Source organism: Tamandua tetradactyla, chromosome 3, assembly GCF_023851605.1.
Source record: "Tamandua tetradactyla isolate mTamTet1 chromosome 3, mTamTet1.pri, whole genome shotgun sequence".
Classification (NCBI taxonomy): Eukaryota; Metazoa; Chordata; class Mammalia; order Pilosa; family Myrmecophagidae; genus Tamandua; species Tamandua tetradactyla.
The window spans coordinates 202,743,396-202,765,245 of NC_135329.1; the positions used below are offsets into that span (position 1 = coordinate 202,743,396).

Sequence of the window (21,850 nt, forward strand, 5' to 3'; positions counted from 1 at the left end):
AACAATCTAAGTAAATAATTAGGATTCTGACCTTTCTATGCCCTATGCTTTCACCAAAGACACTTAAATTACTAAGCATACTTTGCTGTCAAATATAGGTCTTAAATTTGGTTTTAAATTAGCTGGGCCATATGCTCACTGTTCAGCCATGTGGGAGGAGAAGTCAGTTGAGGAACACAGAAATCTTTGATGGAAAGTTAACTGCCTGCCAACTGCACATTTGCGTATTTGTGGACCAACTTCAAAGAGAAGCAACTGTTCGTAGAGTTGAGTTATATGTTGTGTAAAGTATGTCTGACAGTGCTGTGTGGGTGGCTGAGCCATAGGTGCCACCCCTTTTGCTTGAAAACTCATTGGAGCATGTATGGTAAGAACATCACTGAAGTGAGAATGGAAAGAGCTAGAATCCACTTCCAACTCCATCACAGCTCACTAAGGGAACTTGCAGAAATTTAACTTCTCTGAACTCTGTTTCCACATCTGTCACACACGAGGGTGTCTAGGAAACCTCTAAGATCCATCCAGCTCTCCAAATTCTGCGTGCCTTTTAACATGGGTTTCATTGCACAGGTCACAGGGATGTGAGTATATGTCCTTGTTTAAAACATATCTTTATTCACCGTGAAGGCCTATATGGACTTCTCAGGAGAGGAAACTGTACTTTACTCATCCTTGTACCCCTTAAGTCTAGTACAATACCTGACACAATAAATGTTTCGATTAATATTTGCTCTGTTTGTTAAGGAAAGAAGGAAAAGGCAAGTTGCTATAATTAAAGACAGTCTGGAAAATTCCATAGGATTAGAAATTACAAGTTATCAGTGATGTTCTAAATCAAGATAAAGGAGGGCTAGAGAGATGAAAGTGTTCTCCCTGGGTAATTACTGGCAAGGCAGCTCACTTTTGTCTGTGATTATTAGGGAATTATGTCATACGATACGCACACGTGCTTAGCACAGTTATCTGACACACAGTAAGCACCCCATAAGCTAGTATAGGAGGCAGGTCAGTACTAGGTGGATCATCACTTGATGGAATTGGACTTTGAGACCGTATCCTTCCTACCAGGTTTTATTGGATTTATCAGTGAACTCATAAGGTGCTCAAAAGGCTCCTGCCACCGGGCAGCATCTGCCCGCAGAGGGTTAGTTCTCCTCGCAGGGCCGTGTGGGTGCCGAACGCCAAGGCTGAATGGCGACTTAACCACACAGTGCTGTACGGATGTTGCCTTTTTCGATAAGCCTCAGTGGCAATGACACTATTTTTGTGATTCTTTTCCATTTGGTGGTATTTCATACATAAAACTTGTGGCTTAATTTTCCCCCCTCTCCCTGGAAGAGGCATCACCTTTTTCTGAGAGCCCTAACACCTGCCTCAGGCAGCAGTAAGGCTGGCCTTCCAATCCAGCAGTGAAAATAAGACACTGCTCTTTTGAGGCTCCTGCCGTCTTGGGAGAGGGTTTTGGGTTGCATGCCTTTGTTTTCGAAATGCGGCAGTTGAGGCCCGGTGAGGTCAAGGATCATCCCTAGAACTTGGTCTCTGGTTTCACAGTTTGGATGTTTTGTCTACGCTTTGGCTTGCTCCCCAGTCCCCCCTGAGCCCCCGTCTTCTGTTTTGTTTTTCATTTAATATAGTCTTGCTTCCAGACCACCTCCTCTTTTTCTCTGTAAACATTAATATGAAGTATATTTGCTTTGCTTTTAAGCTTTGCCCTGCCCCCTGTGTGTCCAAAACAGCCGACTGGAATTCATAAGAATGTTATGTCTTCAGATGTTTATAATCTGAAAGAATCCCTTATGGTTTTTCCAATAAAGCAACTTGGATGTCAGTATTTTATGTTGGTAGGGTGAGCCAGCTTTACAGTGTGGCAATTACAATGCAATGCATTATGCATAATTTGCAGCTCGCCCCAGGAGCAATTGTGAGCCCTGAAACACTGTCCTGCCTCTGCAGCATAATTAGCAGGATCAAAGGCTCTGCAGAGGGAAGTACAATGGGTGCTGTCCGAGGTAAATAAAAGTAAGGAAAAGTTCTGATAAAAGCAGTTCACCCCAAATTATATAAAGAACTGCCAAATTATATAAAGAGCAGCCCTTCTATCAGGCCCTAAATACGTCAAGACCTTCTCTGCTACTTGAAGAAATCTTTGGAGGTTTAGCAGCTCACAGAATTGCTCTGGGATTTGCCCTGTTGTTCTGAGGTTATAAGTCTTGTCTTCATAATTTAACAGTTGTACTTTATACCGCCTTCCTCCAGTGGTGCCACTGTAAACACAAAGGATTGACCTATCATGCAAATTTCGACAATGTGGTTTTAAAAGAGTTCCCCACATCAAAGAGAGGCTGTTGGGGCATGTTTTCTAAATTCTTTCTTCTATAGTATTTAAAGCTACATACAAATGACTCTTAGAAATATGTTCCGTTTACATCAGTCAAGTTGGTGTAGTATCCTCGCTGGAGTTATACTGCCCTAATGTTTTCTCCTCTGAGAGAATTAGATGAAAACAGGTCTTTTACCAAGTCAGTTGCCTTTAGTCTACTATCTTTCAATCTATAGAAACTATTCTATAAATGTTGTTAATACTTGATCCAAACAGCAACAAATATATTCTGCCTTCTAATAGTATCTTTTTTCTTGGAATTCAAATACCCTCTGTATCAATTTGCAATCTCTTGTTTTTCCATATATGAACCTGCAGCCCCTCCCGCTGAAACAAAATGCAATAAAACATTCTTGTTTTGCTCCGTAAAGTGAAAAAAGGTTGGAGAGTGAGGGAGAGATGGCTTCCAAAGCCACATGGTGAAGAATGAAGAGTACTGGGCTTAGACCCACCCCTGGGTCCCCAGGCCATGTGTTTACTAACTGAGACCTCAGTGAATCACACAACTTCCTGGGGCCTCCCTTTCACCATCTGTAGAATGAGAACTACAGTCAGTGCTCTGTACCTCCCTCCCTCCCTTCCAACCCCACCTGCCTCCATTTACGTATTCCCTCTGCAGGCCCCACTGGGGCAGAGCCTCCCTGCACTTGCCCCCAGGAGCTCCCAGCCTAAGGACAACGCACAGCATTGAAATAGTCAGATGGATGTGTAATGAGGAACCTTGGGGTGGGCTTTGAGGGCAAGGGGCCTGTGGCTGGTCTGAGGAAGTGAACTTTGCGGGCAGGAGGAGAAGGAGGAGCTGGGGGAAGGAATGAGGAAGTTGAGAGGAGGGCGCAGCGACCCACACAGGACGGGGCCTTAGCTGGCAAGGGCCAACTTTGATCTTGATTCTAAGTTAAAGGGAAGTTTTTGGAGGATGTTCAGCAGGAGGAAAGCAGATGAGATGTGTGAGGTTTTGAAAACTCACTGGCTCCTAGGAGGAAGATGGGAGTGAGTCCAGTCTCACAACACGGGTGGCTCGGACAGGGCAGATGGAGAGGGAGGGACGGATGCAGGGAGCGCTCATGTTGAAAGGACAGAATTTGGGGATGATTGAATGGTGGGCGGGATAAGTCAAAGATGACTTCAGGGTCTTGGCCTTTGTGACAACCTGGATGCTGGTGGGGACACCCCCGATGGGCGCCTGAATCGGGTTATCATGATGATACTAGATGGCAGTGCCCCAGCACTGCCAGGTGCTGCCATCAGTGCTTCACATCCTTTAATTTATGAGGTGGGTTTCCGCATAGCACAGATAAGAAAAATTGAGGTTCCCTGAGTAAAGTCACTTGTCTAGGAGCACAAGTAAGGGGCAGAGCCAATTTCATTCATACTCAGGTCTGTTCCGCTCCACAGCCTGTGTCCCTGCTGTCCCTTCCCCCCGCCCCCAGCCAGTTCGCAGAAGAGAAGGTTTGCAAAACATTGATGCCAACGCCAGTTGATAAAACAAAAATCAAAAACAAAAACAAAAAAGTATGGACAGAGCACCAGGAGTCCTGGGTTCTGGTTCTGCTGCTCTTCTCATGAGCTGTTTGAAACAGAATAACCACGGTACCTCCTGGGCTTCAGTTTCCCATCAGAAATGAGCAGAATGGACGCCTGCATCCCAAGTACCCCACTCCCTGCCCTGAAAATCCAGGATCTGTATGATGCCCTGCGGGCATCTCTCAGGAATCTCCTCTCAGAGAATCTCCTCTAGAAAGATGGAATCTTTCTAGTATCTTGAAACTTTCAGTACTAGCTTTTTACCTGGTCACACCCAGATATTTCCGTGGGTGCTCAAAGAGCATTGTGTTCCTCCCCCCTTATCTAAACCATCTCTTCCTCCAAGTGAGCCTAATTCTAGATTCCTAACTTCACATTAAAAGTTTGAAAAATTTAATTCTGGGTTCTACTTCTTTGTTCATAAAACATTTTATTTTGCTAGAAATTATTACCACGTGTAGGATCAACTCATTTTTGTTATTGAATCTCTTTCCGTAGTATAGACTGCTTTAAAAAAATTTCTGAGTTTAATTCTGATCCCGTTTGAGGCTGTTAGACACAGGCTGTTTTGGGGTATAAAAACAGTCTGAGAAAATGCCTGCGTGTTCCCAAGGGTGGGAAGGCTTATCTGCAAGAGCTATTTCATTCATAGGGCTTCCCCTTCCCTTTGTAGGTTAATACACATGCAAACACACACAAACACACGCCACATTTCTCTCCCTAATGGAGACACAAGATTAGAATTTTGGGGTGCAAGGGGTGAGTTAATGAGGCCTAAAAGAACAAACAAAAAATGGTATTTAGGTTCAGGGTTAGGTTAAATACCAACTAATATAGAAACAACAAGCATGTTTTCAAAATGCTCGTCATACTTCTAGGATAGTTTATCACATCATAGAAACTGGCTTCCAAACCATGGTGATTCGAGGCTGCCTCTGACCCACATTAAGACTTTCTCAGCTCTTGGCTGCAAAGAACCGGGCTCCTGCTTGTTTGTGTATCTCTCTGATGGCCTCATAGGCCCACTTATCACCCAGAGCTTATCCACTCTGGAGAGACAAAAGTTGTGTCGTCCTAACCTTCCAGGTTCTCGAGGCCTTTGTAGAGGAGTCCATCCTAGATTTCTAAACCACCAGGCCTTACCATTCAAATTTCATGAATATCATACTCAGACAAGTCTGTCATTCTGTTGTTTATTTCCATGCCTCCTTTTTATTGCCCGGCAAGCACATAGCTGGCCCACCCTCAGGTTTGTGATGCAGTGGGGCCAGCTTATTCCACTGATGTCATCAGTCTTGGGCCAGCCCCTGCTGATTGTGTGTCCTTTGAAAACATTAGTCTTGACGCACTCTGATTGCGGGTTTTTCTCCACACAATTTCCCTCCCTCTAGTTCCACCTGCAAGGAAGGGCCAAGTGGCTTTCAGCTTGAACAAGGGCTTTGAACTAGCATGTTCTTGCCACCAGAATCTCAGGGATATTTTCCTAGGTCAGGGATTATTTCACAGTTATGCATCAGTATCAGTATCTCTGCACATGGAGTTATGCACTAATCAGGCTTATGGTACTTGAAAAGTGAAAGTAATTTGAATCCTTGAAGCCCTTAAGACAGGATCAGCGTAGATGTGCATGGCACATCGGATACCTCAGGAGGTTAATTCTAGCTGCTGAAAGCTCTAATGTATCCAGGACCTCTAAACCCAGGCAAAATGTGTGAATTATATAGAGAAAACAAATAGACTAGATGATCATCTGAAGCCTATGGGTTAATAGCCTCCCTCACCTGTTCTTTACCCATATATGTCTCAGGATTTGGGAGCGATTTATTGGCCAGCACCAGAAACTGAGATTCCTGGCACCATTTAGCCACATTTGCTGATTGTCCTGGCCTGGCCTAGGTCTCTCCTCCCTCTCTCTGCCTAGCCCTGATGGCGTGTCAGTTGGTTCTTTCATTCATTCATCAAACATTTATTAGGTGCTCACCATGTAACAGGCACCAGAGACCCAGAGGTGAATTGCTTTGTCCTTCGGACCAGGTGAGGGACACTGGGCCTGTTTCATCTCCTCTACTGTTATATCTAATACAATTTCCAAAGCAATACTATGATTGTATTTGTTGTATTCTTCAGGAGAGCGGGGTTGCATCAGTATCTTACTGAAATTCACACAATCCAGGGTTGAACATGAATTTGAGAAAATCCCTGATGTGACAGAAGACCTCCTTGCACAAAATTAAATGCCATGCTGGTGCCTATGGTCAAAGCCAAACCCCAGAGAATAGGATGGCAGTCCTCCACTCAGAGTTTCTTATAAAAAGAGGTCCTCAGACCAATAGCATCAGCCTCACTTGAGGGGGCTTGTTGAAAATGCAGATTCCTGGGCCCACAACAGATATTCATTTTCAGTCTCAGGAATTAAAAGTCCTAGAAGCTGCCTCTTAAGAAGTTCCTGTCACTCAGGTTTGGGAATCACTGTTCTAAATCCGGGATCCAGTCACTGTTCCTTTGAGGCATGTCGTGCTGTTTGCAGGGACACGGTGTGGAAGCACGGGGTGGCCGTGGGACCTGCTGTGGAGTTTAGGTTTTGTGCTGCTAGTTAGTCCAGCCACTTAGCCGAGCAGCCAGATGTTCCAACCCCTTCCTTCCCTGGCTCAGTGGCTGCTTTCAGGGGATGTTTCCAACCCTTTATCCCTTCCCCAAGTTCTCTTCCCACTGGTTGTTCATCTTTTTTTCCTTATTCCTTGACTTCTTGGGACATTGTTTACTTGTATTTTCCCCATACCCAAAGGTAAGAGGTGTTTACAGGTTTCTGAGGGAAATATTGCCAAATTTCAAATGGCCTGTGATTTCACAAGTCTGTGATAACACTGCCTCAGCCCTTTGTTTACAGGGCTAGGAATTGAGCTGCCTCTGGGTTGAAACTCACGTTGAAGAGAGTGAAAGAAAACAAAACAGGTCTTAATGTTGTCAGAAATTTTTCTCTAGAACTTTCTCTGAACAGGGATTTAGGAGCCTGGGAGAAAACAATAATGTTGGGGACTTTGTTGTTTCTGAGTGAAGAACCTGCCACTGCTCAGGAAAGGGAGTGGGTAATGCAACCAGCATTGTCCCTTGGAGGGAGGGAGCTGGTGACCCAGGCACTTAGGAACTCACCACTCCAGACAGGCCTCATCCACCAGGAAGCTCATCTGGTCAACCTTCAGGTCGTCTAGTGTCAAGCACCCAGATGGCTAGAACTTTCTGAAACACCACTTACCAAGCACCAGCTTCAGGACAGCAGATAAGTCCCTGGGGTCAGAGGTGAAGGAATTAGAAACATTGTCTTGCAAGGAACCAGAGGTGCTGGAAGCTTTTCCAGACTTCTAGGACTCAAAGATTATTCAAGCTGTCAGTCCTGTTCCTGCATATTAACCCAGTGCCAGGCCAGCGAAACCCCAGGTCTAACCAAGAGCTGACTCCTCATCACAGCTGTCCATGCTCTGGACCATTGCATCAGGCATAGCTGAAATGAGAGCTAGATGCTTCTCCTTGCTGACAGTCTAATAGGGTACATACAAGGATGCTTGGCAGAAGGAAAGAGGGGGATTAGAGAGCATGTATAAGAGAGGGTTTGAGGGAAGATGTAAACCAATCAACAGCCACTTTGATTAGGTTTAAGATAAATCATTTTTAGTGTTACTACATCCAGGATTGATCCTCTTATTACCACAGATTGTATCTATTTATCTCTTCTAATTTGGAAATAGAGTGTGGAGAGGATCATTCCAGTAACAGCACTCAGTAACCCAAGGCACTATGCATAATAACAAGAGAAAATTCTGAATTTAGAACTGGTTAAAATATCTATATTCATATCCATATCTATATTTGTGCCAATGCCTTGTCCGTCTCCTCTGCTCTGGAAGAAATCTGATATGACACAGAAACTGCTAGATGCTGGAAAATAATCCCTGGGTCTCAGACCATCTAGACAATAAACAACTCCATAATATTCAGTGCAGCAGCTTCTGTGGAGCCCATCTGTTTCAAAATAACCCTAATTCTGCTTACGATGCGGAATGCTTTGTTGACTGGAATTTGTCCTAGTTTTCTTTAACGTACTCAGTGCCATAGGCCTTTGGTTCCACCTGCTGGAAAATTTAAATACTGGAATGACACCCAGGGCAGATGTTTTTGGTTGAAGGAAGAATGAACTGTAGCTCAGTGGTTCCCCAAGGCTAATGTGCTCAAGCATCACCAGGGAGCTCATCCAAAACACCGTGGCCTGGTCTCCATGCCAAGCCAGCACAGCAGAAATTGCATTTCTTAAACAACTTTCCTGGTGATTTGCTCACACCAATATTGGAGAACCACCTCACCTAGAATTCAGGAACCTAGGGCCAACAAAAATCAGTAGCAACCCCACCTGACCCATATCCTACTCAACCCCGAACGGGGAGTGACAAACCTGCTTGTGATACCTACACCTACCTCTTCCAGTCTGTCCTGTAAGCTCTTTTTTTTTTTTTTTTTTTTTTTTTTTTTTTTTTTTAAGAGAGGGAGGAAGGGAAGGAAAGACAGAGAAGGAAGGAAGGATAGAAGGAAGGAAGGGAGGAAGAAAGGGAAACATCTTTAAACATTTTCTTGTTTTATTATATTTTGTTTGTTTGTTTGTTTTTTACATGGGCTGGGGCCGGGAATCGAACCGAGGTCCTCCGGCATAGCAGGCAAGCACTCTTGCCCGCTGAGCCACCGCGGCCCGCCCCTGTCCTGTAAGCTCTTGGTGGCAAGGGTCAAAGTTTTATTTCCTTGGAACTCATTAAAAAATAAAGTGAAGAAACCTGACAAACACTGCTTACTCAAGTTAACATCCCCAGTAACAAGTCACCTGAGTATCATATATCCCTGACAAGATGTGATGAGAAGGGCACTTCTCCAAAACGCTTCTGAGACCATTAGACCATATTCTCAGTCTAATCATTAGGAAAACATCAGACAAGCCTAAACTGAGGGACGTTCTCCAAGATTCCTGCTCAGTACTGTTGAAGACTGTCAGAATCATGGGAAACAAGACTAAAAACTACCATAGACCAGAAGAGACTAAGGAGACATGACAATTAAATGCAATGTGGTCTCCTGAATTGGATCCTGGAATAGAAAATGGAAATTAGTGAAAAAACTGGTGAAATGAAGTCTGGAATATAGTTAATAGTAATGTACCTATGTTGGTTTTAGTTTTGACAGACCTGCTAACATTACGAGAATTGAACTCTGTATTACCTTTGAAACTTTCCTGTAACTCTAAAATTATTCCAAAGTTAAAAAGTTTATTTAAAAAATAAAAATAAAAACCATCAGGGTGGGGGTCCTGGATTAATAAGGAATTGGAGGACAGAGTAGCTGCCCAGGCAGTAGAAGAGGCAGTTGCTGGTGATGCACATTTCCACTTGCCCATGTATCAGCCAGGCTACCCAGGTGTCTCACTGAGTATCAAACAATCATGGAATCTTGATCCTTTGTGTGGAAGTGTAAATGTCTATTCTAGCCCCCTCACTTTGGGAGAGGAAGTGACTTGTCCACGTCCCAGTATGGCTGGAATGCAAACTCATGATGGGTGAAGTATATTCTTTCCACTGTATTTCCCAGTGATTTGATAAATCATTTGCCAAGGAGTCACCTAGGAACTAACTAGAATACAGCTTCTTAGGCTCCAACCATCATCTGATGCCTAAAATCTCTGTCCATGGGAGTCATTGACCTGCAAATTCTCCGTTATGCACACTGCGACAAATCGGATAATGGTATCTCCAAAACTGTTCTGGCTTTGCCTCATTCTCTTGTATTTGAAATATTGGAAGTTGGGGCCAAGCTCTGACTCCCATCTTTAATGGTTAATATGTTGCTATTTGATGGAAACTGCTGCTTCTAGGGCTGAGGATGGTAAAAGCCGGGAAGGGGAGAATTCAGCCACAGCCCCTCCTCTAGGACAAATAATACAGCCAGAGACAAGCAGCAGGGTCATGACATAACAGGTCTTGGATTAAGGCGTATTTTACCTTTTTGAGCTCAATTTACTTCAAGTTAATGAATGTGCCCCTACTACCCTCCTCCCATTTTTATTAATGAAATTGAAACTTACCCAAAAATGACCCTATGATCAAGAAGCAAAAGGAGGTTGGGAATGGGACTCATATCCAGGCTCTCAGGAGGCCAGTAGCTGTTCCTTCCTGCCTGGCCTCCCCACCCCACCCTGCCTTGAACCAACCTTGGCCCCATCTTCATGTCTTCAGGAAAACAAGACCATGAAAGGCCTCTCATAGAGATGAACATCAGAGGGACAATGATCTGGATGCTAGAGCAGTCAGCAGTTTGGATATAGGGAATCCTTTAAGGCCTGAGGGTCCCTGGAGTGGAGTCAGCAAAGACTATAGACAAGGAGGGCACAGCAGTCACCCTTACTGTGCCAGCTCCTTGCTCTCCACTTCTTTGATGTCCTGCTGATACTGTCAGAAAACACTGTCTTTTATGGTTAGGCCTGCCTGATCCCTCCTCAAACAGAGAAGTCTCTTTGTCTTAGTGAGAAGGTGAGTTTATTTCAGGTGCACATATAAGGAACTGGAGGAAAAACTTTCCAAGACCAATTTGGAGTGGGAAAAGTGGTTTGGTCTTTTATAACTCCAAACAGACAAAAAAAAAATGACCAGGATCCAGAAGAATGCAGAAGAGAAAAAAAAGGAAAAAGAAAGAAAGAAAAAAATAGAAGAGGAAAAGCTGTGTGGTCAGCATGCCCCATTTTCTCATAGGCCCTTCTTTTTGTTGACTATTTAGGCTTTTGGTTTTGTCCTTCAAAGGAAGGAAGGTGCTCATATTAGTTCATATGATGTTTCACTCCTGCAAGCAGAACAAGGGAGGATTTTATTACTGTAACAAAAGGAGAAGAGAGTAAATTTTTTAGATTAAATTAACAGCAAACTATTTCAACAGAAGCTTTTTATGCTTAAAATAACTCGAGGCTGCTTGAGTGAAGTGATCATAAAAGTTTTCTAGTGACTGAAAACTATACTCAGCATTTTCCAGCTAAACGGGTGTATTTTGTATTTTTTATCTATAAAGCTATCAAGTCCCCCCCTTTTATGTGATATTTTCTTATTCTTAAATGGCATCTTGTGAGCACTTCTTAAAAAGGGAAAGTGGATGATCTAATCTTCTCTAATTGCTTCCTGCTGAGCACTGGCAAAGAAGTCCTTATATTAATCTGGAAGATGCTCTAGACCTAAAACCACAGATACAATATAGGCAACAGCAAGATAAAATATGGCAAACAAAATAAAAGCCAGGCTAATGCTATTCACCATTTCATAGGTAAATTCATTAACCACTTAGAAAATGATTTAGTTTATTATAAACTTTAACATGATTAATATCATTTTGCATATGATTTAGTCTTGAAGAGTTATTGTCATATTTATCTGGTATATATGTGTAGCATTTAATACTAATTAATGCACAAGTTTTTTCCTGAGCTGCATTGGGTGTTAAGCTTATAATACTATACATGCTATCCCCTTATAGGAGCAGGCCTTAATGCTAATTGTGTCTTTTTAGGTTTTAAACACATCACTCTGGCAATAACAACTGTGGGAAATATGTTCTTGTACATTTGATGTAGCACAGTATCATTGGTCCTCTGGAAAACAGGACGGTGTTCTAGGGTTCTGTCAGACTGCCAATAGTGCCCTCTTGCACTATGCAACAGAGCTCATCTGGAGGCAGTGTCCAATTAAGAGCTAAAACGAGTGAGCCTTTTCCAGTAGGCAGAGCTAAAGGTGTACATAGTAAGGTATTTTCAGTAACACTGCTAAGGTCCTGGATGCAGGCAGGTGTGGCATCTCAGTCACAAACAGCAGAAGAGACAGTGGATGGCAGCTGCGCCTCCTAGCCAAGTTGAGAGAGGAATGTAGGATTTTAACATTCTGAGAGGTTTTCATCCTTTTTCTAGCATCGCCATACTCATGTATATGTCTTCAATCACAGCTCCCCCTGCCCACTCCACCTCGTCCTACCAACGTGATTTCCTCCTTCTGCCTTCCGTTTTCTCTTCTCTAAATACACTTCCAAGTTTGCACCTCAAGACCGGGCCCACATCTCGTTTCTCTTAGCCCGGCAAATAGGAGCCTCTCTTATATGTTAGACTATGAGAATATCGAAGTAAAGGTCACAGCCTCTACCCCTGAGGGGCCCTGCCTATAGTTTTCCAAGAGTTAGTGTGTATTTGTCCAGTAAATATCCTGAGGTGGTTTTGAATTGGGGAAAAAAAAAGGCACCAAGGTACATAGAGCAGGGAAGGATATTCTTGGAGATAGACAACCTCTTCTCAACTTAACAGATTCAGCTGATATGATTGCATCAACTTCTAGATTGCTGACCAAAGTCATTCTGTTTAGATCAAGAAAAATTAAAAATATCCTAAAGTGTCATTAAGTGTATATAAAAGGTGCTTGAAAACCATTCCAAAATGTCATTAAAATACTTGTGGATCAAGCATTAAGATGGTGACAACTTTGAAGAGATTTAATCCAGATTGATTTTTAAAAAGTGGAGCAGTGCTTTTACATTAAAATCGACATGCATTTGTGAAAATATCTGTGCCAATTTGAAGCTGTTATGTACCCCAGAAAAGCCATGTCCTTTTCCCTGATCCAGTCGTGTGGGGGCAGCCATGTTTCTTTTCATCCTGATTCAATATTATGTGGTGGAAACTTTGATTGGATTGTTTCTGTGAAGATGTTTCACACCCAATTGTGGGTGTGACCTCTTGATTAGATGGAGATGTGACTCCTCCCATTCGAGGTGTGTCTTGATTAGTTTACCAGAGCCCTTTGAAAGGGAAAACATTTTGAAGGAAGCACGGATGCTTGGAGAACAGTTGCTTCAGGGCTGATAGAGATGCAGACATTTGGAGATACTTGGAGTGCTGATACAGAGAGCAGATGCCTAGACATGGATGTTTGGAGGTTCAGAGCCCAGCAAACATTGCCATGTGCCTTCCCATGAGATGGTAAGCAAGCCAGAACCCAGAGTTGTGTTCCAGAGGAGCTAAGGGAAGGCCCACAGATGCTTAGAGAGGATGGAAACCACCGGAATCAGAAGCTGGAAGCAGTGGAACCAGGAACAAGGACCAGCAGGCGCCAGCCATGTGCCTTCCCATGTGATTGACATTGACCTTTCTTGAGTAAGGGTATCTTTTCCCTGGATGCATTAGTTTGGACATTTTTATGGCCTTGGAACTATAAACTTGTAACTTAATAAATTCGCTTTTGAAAAGCCAATTCATTTCTGGTATATGGCAATCCTGCAGCATTTAGCAAACCAATATAATAACTTCTTGTTACAATGACTTCTAATGAAAGATGGGACACTCTACTTGTCATTCCTTGGAGCCCCTCCAGTTCAGTGAAGTAGAAAGAGCATTGAGAACTATTTCCGTTAGAAATTATAAACTGTTCCTTATTTTAAAAATACCTATTTTAGATAATTAACTACCCATGCTGACTTTTGCAGCTGGGCCTGTCTCTTACTAAAACTTACTCCTTCTTAAAGTAGGTACTAATTCTTGATAACTTCAATTATCCAAAAATTTTACTCTTTGCAGTGAGCCTATAAGACAGAAGGTAAATTATTTTCATTATTTTTTAAACAAATCCTGTCTTCAAATCATGATTAAGGCAATAAATATTGTTCAGTTTTAGAGATACTCGTGTGAAATAGAAAGATGATTAATGTACCTTTCTGTGTGTAGCAGAGTGAAAGGGATCTGAGTTGGAATCCTGACTCAGCCACTGATCAGTAGTGTGGCCTTGGCAAGTGACTTAAAATCTTTAAGGCTTCAATTCCTCATCTTGAAACAGAAAAGGTAACCCTGCATGGAGGGCTAAAACGTGGGCTTCATGTATACTGATGCCAAGGAGTATGAAAACCTCATGTCACAATACGGATGCATCTCACAAACATGATGTATAATAACGCCACCCACAAAGAGTATATATTATATGAGTCCATTTATATAAAGCACAAAATTAGACGAAACCAGGCAAATCATATTTACACTGTTATAAGTCAGGCCAGTGGTTATTCATAGGCATGGGGGTCAGTGGCTGGAAGGTGGTATGTGGGTCTTATGGGTGCTGAAAATATTCTGTACCATGATCTGGAGGTTGGTCATGCATGTTTAGTTCATATAAATTAATGAGATTGTACACTTCATAAAAGAGCAGGGGCTGCTGTAAGTAGGGTGAGCATGTAGCAATTATCCAGAAAATGTTCTTTGTCTCCCCTCAACCTTCTCTTTTTGGAAGCTCTAAAGAGGTTTCTAGAGCTCACACTGCACATTGTCTATATTGCAAAAACCTTACATAGTGTACCCAATATTTTGAGCTACTCAAATTGCTAACTGAGTTATAACTTGTTGATTTTAAGTCAGTGTGCACATTAAAGGTCCCCAAATTTAACAGGTAAATTAGTACATTTCAAACCATTATTAAAGGTATATATATATTTTTATATATCACATTAAAGTTAGTGATCCTAAGAGAAAACTGGACTTACTGTCCATAAGCACATTGACTCTTTACAAAGAGCATCTTGCTAAAGCGTTGGGCCTAGGGTTTCTTATAGGCCTTTTTGGTCTCTGTCAGTAAATGAAAAGACTTAGCAACCATCATTTCAGGAAGCCTTTAGGAAGCTTTGCAATTCATGAAATTCTAATAAAGTAACATTCTTGAAAGAGAGAATATGGGTGCCATGCTGCTGCCCTCTTTTGACAGTAGAAAACCCAAAGAACACTGATGATTTATTTAGGGGGTTCTGGTTTAAAAACAAAAAAAAGTTGATTGCCTCTTTAGTGCCCTAATTTAAGGGAAAGATACAGTGCCATCTTGTGACTTCACTTTAGTATAATTTCATTGAATGGTAAAGCTGCTCATCAGACCATGGGCAATATCTATAAGTACTGGTGAGGGTGAACAGTAGGGAAAATGGGTATCTTTTTAGCCATCCTTAGCTGGATGAAATTGCCTCTCCTCCCATAGATGTAAAATGCATAGGTTGCTACTGCATTATCCATAAGGAAGGAGAACTGAAAAATTTTCAATCACGAACTACCAATCAATAAGTCTTATGATCTCAGTGCTGGTGCTATAGTTAAGCTAAATCATCTTAAACTGGGCAGTATTCCTGAGGTTCTCTGAAGTGAAATTGAGGGCTGATCTCTGTTTACAGGAATGCAAAAGTGAGGCTGGTAAGTGTTAATATTCTCTACCAAATTCTTTGGAGCAGGCCAACTCCCCCAGGCCTGTAAATGTTCAAGGCATCATTTAAGCAGGGGAAAAAAAGCCTTGATTAGGCATTCCAGCTGTCCCAATAATGGAAAGCCTCCCCTATGTTGCAAGGGGTGCTGCTAAATGTAGGTTGTTAATTACCTTTGTTGTATTCATTTCTGAGAAGGAAAATATTTAATAAGTGGCAACTCCATACTTTGTACACAACCCGGCTAAGTGATCTTCAAACAGAATTGGACTATGTCCTTTAAGAAGTCACTGTTTTTGTCATTTTATTTCACATCTATGTTATACAAAGTTAATTAATGACACAAGTAGACATTTGACACATGCTTCTTGATGTTAGAGATTGCAAATCATAACAGCCAACGTTCATCGGGCATTTACCACACACCTGGCACTCAGCTTAAAACCACTTTATATGTATCATCTCTTATCCTTGCAACCGTGGAGTGAAAGAGCTGCTCTTACTCTTCCACTTTTATAGCTAAGGAAACTGAAACCAAGAGAAGGTAACCTACTTGCTCCAGGACGTTTAGCTAGCAGGTTGGGGAGTTGGGACTTAAAACCAGGCCATCAGACTCCAGAGTCCTGGAATGACCCTGGCAGTCACCTCACTGAGCAGCCTCCCCTTACAGAACTAGAGCCATAGAGGTGAAGAGACAGGTCTGGGGTGGCCCTACTGCTCCTAGGCAAAGCTGGGACTCCCTCTCCTGATCCCCTGCCGACACTTTCCCATTACACCACGGGGGACCTCCTCTCCTCCCACCAAGCTGCATCCTTTTCCACGTGTTTGTTATTATTAACAAATGTAACTACATATTGAAAATAGTTTCTCAAAGGCAAAACCCCTTTGAGAAATGCCTTTAGAAGAATCTGGAGGTCATGCAGAGAAGTAAGAGATCATGTACCACAAATGGAAAATATAGAAATAGTTTTAAAACATAAATGAGGAAAAACGTAAAGAAAAAGAAACGAGAAGATGAGGAATTGGAAGACAGAGTTAACCCAAGATTGAATGGAGCAGTGGTAAGCCTTGGCCCCCACCATGGCAGGCACAATAAGCAGTGGGGCAGATGGCTGGCTGACATCAGATTTGTAATGCTCTTCAAAATGTCTAAGATTAACTTACAATTTAAAACCTTAAAAAAAAAATTTTTTTTAAACCAAATTAGCTGCTGGGATTCAGAACAGTGTGCAGAGCCCTAAATGATGCAATTAAGTCATTCTTTAGTCAGTAGGGTGGATTTGACATGATCAAAAATACCAAATTTGAAGGATTTAAAATACCAATTAAATTGAACTTGATTGCAAATTGGGTTTTATTGTTGTTGTTTTTATACCCAAAGCCCTTTTGGTAGTCATGGAAAGTCAAGCCGCTCTGGTAGCTGGTGAAACGAAGCAGACTCATGGTGGGAGTTTGTAGTCAGGTCTTTAATGACAGCAGAGTTCCATATTTTTCTAGGCTTGGATTTGACCTTCTGCTTTTTCTATTTCCAAAGAGCAATGAGCTTCCCATATTATCCATGAAGAAAAAGGACATTGTGATTTTGACAGGAGGGTGGGGTATGGTAAGAGGGTGTGATGCTTAATATATTGGGTGTGTTAAAAGTGATGGCAGTGTGGGGGTGTGGAAACAGTGGGAAGAGAACCAGACTTGCAGTCATAAGATCTACAGACATGATAGCTTCATGACCTTAGATGTTTCCCTAACACTTCCGAGCCTCCATTTCCCAATCTGTAAAATTGGGATAATAAAATTGAAAAGAAAAGCTAAGCAAAGTAGCGCCCTCCCCCTCGTTCCCCAGCACTCCCAAGCCTGTAGGTCTATGGTGAGCCTGTCCCATAGGATAGGGTTTGTTAAAGTAATTGAGAGTAAGGCCTATTTCAAGAGATAAGTGAAATTTAGAAGACACGTGAGTAAAACTGATTACTATGCTTAGACATACTTGACAATACAGGATAAAAATAAGTACAACACACCCAAGTATGGGTATTTGTTTAAGTAACAGAGGTGTCATTGGTCAGATATGATCGTCTGTGCAGCTTGTGCTCACAAACTCCCACAGTACAGAGAAAAGGCTGGCCTGACGCATTGCACTGTGATCTGTCGCACTGGCCTGCTGCTGGCCGCAGGCTTCTGGGTAGGTTTGGCATGGACCAATCTGTGAAGGCCAAGTGGAAGTCACCAGAGATGAATATAATGTGAAAGTATTGATGGTCAACCTGGTATCTACACCTGCTGTGTGGATGCAGCTTGCCGGAACTACCACTGGAAATCAAGTTTTGTGGGCTCTGAAGGGAGCTGTGGATGGAGGCTTTTCTGTCTCTCCCAGTACCAAGCGATTCCCTGGTTATGACCCAGAAAGCATGGAATTCAGTGCAGAAGTATATCAGAAGTACATCATGGATCAGAATGTTATGGGTTACATGTGTTACCAAATGGAAGAAGATGAAGATGCTTAGAAGAAACAATTCTTTCAGTGCCCAAGGAACATGTCTTGAGAGGTGATGCAGGAGAGCTTAGCTCCTAAATGAGAGAAACCAGTTTATGAGAAGAAACCTAAGAAAGAAGTTAAGAAGAAGAGGTGGAACCATCCCCAAAATGTCTCTTGCCCCCCCCAAATCTTGGGTAACTCAGAAGAAGACAAGCTTCCTCAGAGCTCAGGAGAAGATGGCTGAGAGATAAACCAAACCAGTTTTCTATGAAGATTTTTTAGATAACAACAAACTTCTCGACCAACCAGCTTTAAAAAGTAATAGGCAAAGCAAAGAAGGGCACCTCGAAAGGTGACATAGTGACTATTGTTCCTCACTTGACATGAGTTTTCTTCTTCAGCAAGTGGTGTTTCTTGTATTAGCTCAACCCTAGTTCTCCTTGAATGCCCCGTGAATGAGTCCAAAGAGCATTTGTGCTGGCCACTAATTTTGAGAGCCAAACCTCAGGGACCTTCAACAGTCTGCCTCTTCTAATTCCTCTTTGCATTTCCCCTCATGGAAACATTAATTCTCAGGCGTTTACTTTTAAGGAAAAGCTGAAGAAAGTATCAGAGGACACTGTGACTCCCTTTGGGATTCTGAGTACACTTTCAGTTTCCAGGAACTCATGGCCTGTACTTAGCATGCCACGTTGCACTTGCTTCTGACTCTGTCCAACAGCTCATTTTGACAGAGTTCCCTGCTCATCTGGAACAGGGTATCAAACACTGGCCTCCACTCTTCTTAAGTGCCATTAAGGAGAGGCTTGCTGTTAAAAAACAGCTGCTAAAGGAAGAGTGGGAATTAGATGTCATTCCATAATACACTTTTAAGCAATAAACTAATGGTAGTGTCATTCATGAGTTTGTCTGTAATTTCAAAACATTTACCATTTTGAACAAAGAGAAATTGCTTTACATGCATATGGCAAAAACTGTATCCAGGAAAACTTAATCTCAGTGCTGATAAGATACTTATGGTGGACATCTTTTATAAGCCTATAATATGTTTGAATATCATCTCTAATAAAAGTTGATAAGTTGACATATATTTCACTGTATCATAAAACCTTCAAGTAGAGGTTTACCCAGCAGGAGTGAACATGGGTGCTAGGGCTGCACTGTCCACTTCTGGGTGTGTACCAGTAAGGATGGGCACAAGAGGTTCAGGAGGTATAATTCTCCATAGCCCCGAAAGCAAAGGAGAACCGGACATGGGTAAGCATGGGGTTCTCCATTACAGAAGGGAAGCAAAAACATGAAAAGAGTGCTCCTTGTCTGACAACAGAAATGTGAATTGTATATTGAACAGACTGACTTAATTTCACACTGCATTCTCTAGCATCTTTTTATCACAGTATTTACAGTTGTCATAAAATATTTCCTTTAAACATCTTTGAAAGGTTCTACTCTTGAAGAATGTGGAGAAAGGATCAACAGTTCACCTTACTTACTCTCTCCCTGGCTGTGTCCCCCTGCCCGCCCACCCTCCCTAGTTAGGCCAGTTCTTCCAGAAATCAATCATACCAGAAATGTGGCTGTGTGGATGTTACGTATACCTTTGTAAGTCATAGGTTGATGCCATTGAGTCAAGTCTGCACATTTGCAGAATACCTGCTATGGGTCCAGGATATGGAATGTGGAGAGACAACAGGAATGTTTCCTGCTGTTTTAGAGCTGTTGATCCCAGTAGGAGAGAGAGGAGGTTGTGCATGCATGGCTACCCTAACTGGAAAGTTGTATGAGGACTACCAATAGGAACGTGCTAGAAGCTAATGAGCTTGAATTGGGTGAGAGCTGTTCCATGGGGGGTTGGCAGAAAGCAGTGCGATTGAACAGAGCATTAGAAGAATGAGTAGACATGTGGTTGATGTAGAAGATGGGAACAAGCATTTCAGAGAGAATGAACAGGGTTACCAGAGGTATAGACATGAGAAGTTTCAGCATTTTCACTTCATGTGCTTGGAAAGTGAACCTGCTATTTAACTTATATCTACCACTAATACCCCTTCTTGGCTGCCTCCTGGAGAATACTGAAGCGTTTTCACTAGATTTAGGTCACTGGCTCCTTGAGGTTAGGGACTGTCTATTTTTATTCCTTCAATACTCCCTTGATGCCTGACAAAGTAATTTTTTATGTGGTGATTGAAACACTTATATCATTACAAACTATATTTTTAGTTATGTTTTGCAGCCCCAAGAAACCCTTTTCAGTAAATATTTCCAGGGTCCTTTATATGATCTTTAACTCTTCTGTCTGTGTTTTTCTTTGCATGCCCAGATATTGATCATTATGGCAACTCAGCTTCTGTTCTGTGTCCACGATTCCCCTTGAATACTTGTGTGTTTCAAACAGATGTGATTAGGGTTGCCAGGGGAGGTGCAAGTGGCAGCAAGAGAAAGGAAGGAAAAGAGATCACAAAGGCTGGGCAAGAAGAACCCACTAGGGACTTGGTGGGGAAATAAGTTGAAACAGATAACAAGTTAGTTTGGGGCTTAGAAAAAGCAATCCCTTGAGATAATTTAATGGAATTTAAATGATACAAATTATGGAGCATGGTGGAAGGAAAAATAAAAGTGGGAGGATTGTCAAGAAGTCTTACAATGAGTCAAATTAGGATTGTGGACTGGAAAACACTAAAATACTTACCTGATGTTGACATAAAGTATTGACAGCTGAAATTGAAATGTTTGATATATTTCTGTTTTGTGTTAAAGATGTACCAAGGCTATCCTTTTTTTCTTTCTGGAATCATAAGATGCCCAGTGCCCTGTAAATGTCAGAATGAGAACTGGCAGCAGTTGACATTCCCTTTTGCTTTTCACTGCAGGGCATCCCAGGAGTAGCCCACCACCCTTCGGGTTTCGTCTCTCACCAGAAGAAGAAATGAGGAGGCAACGGCTTCACAGATTTGATGCGCAGCGAGGTGGCACGACATCTTGAGAAAACATGGTCCAGTTTTATAATTATCACCCATTTGGTTCACTCCCCAAGCCCCTAATTAGTTTTAAATAAAAGCAGAGAACACCGGTATCCCAGATTGCTCACATCTGCCTTGGACCATCATCCCGTGGCCCCTGGGAGACTAGATTCACAAGCCAGATAAGCCAGATGACTTGTCTTGAAACCAGCGTTGTCAGCTGCAGCTCACAGCTCTCCATGAATGGCCCTTCTCCTGACTGTTTTCTCTCACACACAGGATCAGTGCCTCAAAGCAGGGACCAGCATCTGCACCCCTTTCTCTGCCAGCCCTGAGGTGCCTCTACCTGGAAGATCAGCCCCTTCCTGCCTGGCTTGGTTGATACTTGACTTGGCAGGAGGTGAGGCTCAGCCACATGGCCTGTGGCCGTGGTGACTTTCTGGGAACAGGAGATGGCTGCCTTAGCAGTGGGTTCTTCCAGCCTCCCCTGCAGAGTGCCTCAGCTCTTCAGGGCCCTGCGCCTGGGTGGTGGCTACAGTGCACTTGCTTTGCTTTTATAGTGCTCTGTTTTTATACAGTGTTTACTGAAAAAGCTTGAGAAATAAGGTGGAGGAAAACCCTGCACAGCTCCATTAGGTATCAGGGAATGCCAGCAGTTCAGACTCACAGCAGCGTCTTCAGTGGCGGCACATGCATCTGGGTGGCATAATGTTATTTAGTCACCAGAGCAGCAGCAGGTGCCATAGAGACCAGTGAAGGTGTTCAGTGAGTTGGTCACTAAGAAACCCTCCTTGCAGGGAGTTTTACTGTTTTGTTTTGTTTTGTTTTTCTCCCATCAAAGTGCCTCTTCAGTGGCTGTTTTTACAGCTCACTTGTCCTGCCAAGTGTCCAAAACACACTGCTGGCTCCTGCCATGTTATAAGCCAGTTTGTCTGTCAGGGGACATTATGACGTTCCCTCATGTTTGTATTTCATGAATTAAAGAAACAAAATACAACTGACCTCTTAGTGTCACTGAGATATTTATTTTTAAAGAATGTTGAAAGCAGAATAGGATCTTTCTATTATGATTTATCTAGCATTTGTATGGTTTTCTGATTATGAAAGTAATTCTTGTGCCTTGTATGTGCTTAAAGCAGATGGCTGGATGGATAGTTCCAAGGTTATCTTGGGGATGGAGTACAGGGGATTTTGCTTTCTGTTTTTCACACGATTACATCTCTGGATTTGAAAAAT

At 42.5% G+C, this 21,850-nt stretch overlaps 2 protein-coding genes across 5 annotated transcripts in view; one reads left to right on the forward strand and one right to left on the reverse strand.

Annotated features, from left to right (window-relative positions):
• RHBDD1 (rhomboid domain containing 1) overlaps positions 1–20,727 on the forward strand; it is a 175,223-nt gene extending 154,496 nt beyond the window's left edge. For all 3 annotated transcript variants that reach the window (XM_077155328.1, XM_077155331.1, XM_077155329.1), the window contains one exon: positions 20,525–20,727. In XM_077155328.1, coding sequence (XP_077011443.1) covers positions 20,525–20,637 — 113 coding nt within the window. In that variant the 3' untranslated portion in view covers positions 20,638–20,727. The remainder of the gene's footprint in view (positions 1–20,524) is intronic.
• COL4A4 (collagen type IV alpha 4 chain) overlaps positions 1–21,850 on the reverse strand; it is a 185,819-nt gene that overhangs the window by 14,770 nt on the left and 149,199 nt on the right. The window contains exon 45 of one of the 2 annotated variants that reach the window (XM_077155309.1): positions 10,567–10,771. The exons of the other annotated variant lie outside the window; for it this stretch is intronic. Coding sequence (XP_077011424.1) covers positions 10,749–10,771 — 23 coding nt within the window. The 3' untranslated portion in view covers positions 10,567–10,748. Of the gene's footprint in view, positions 1–10,566; positions 10,772–21,850 lie in introns of those variants that run through there. 2 annotated transcript variants of the gene reach the window in all.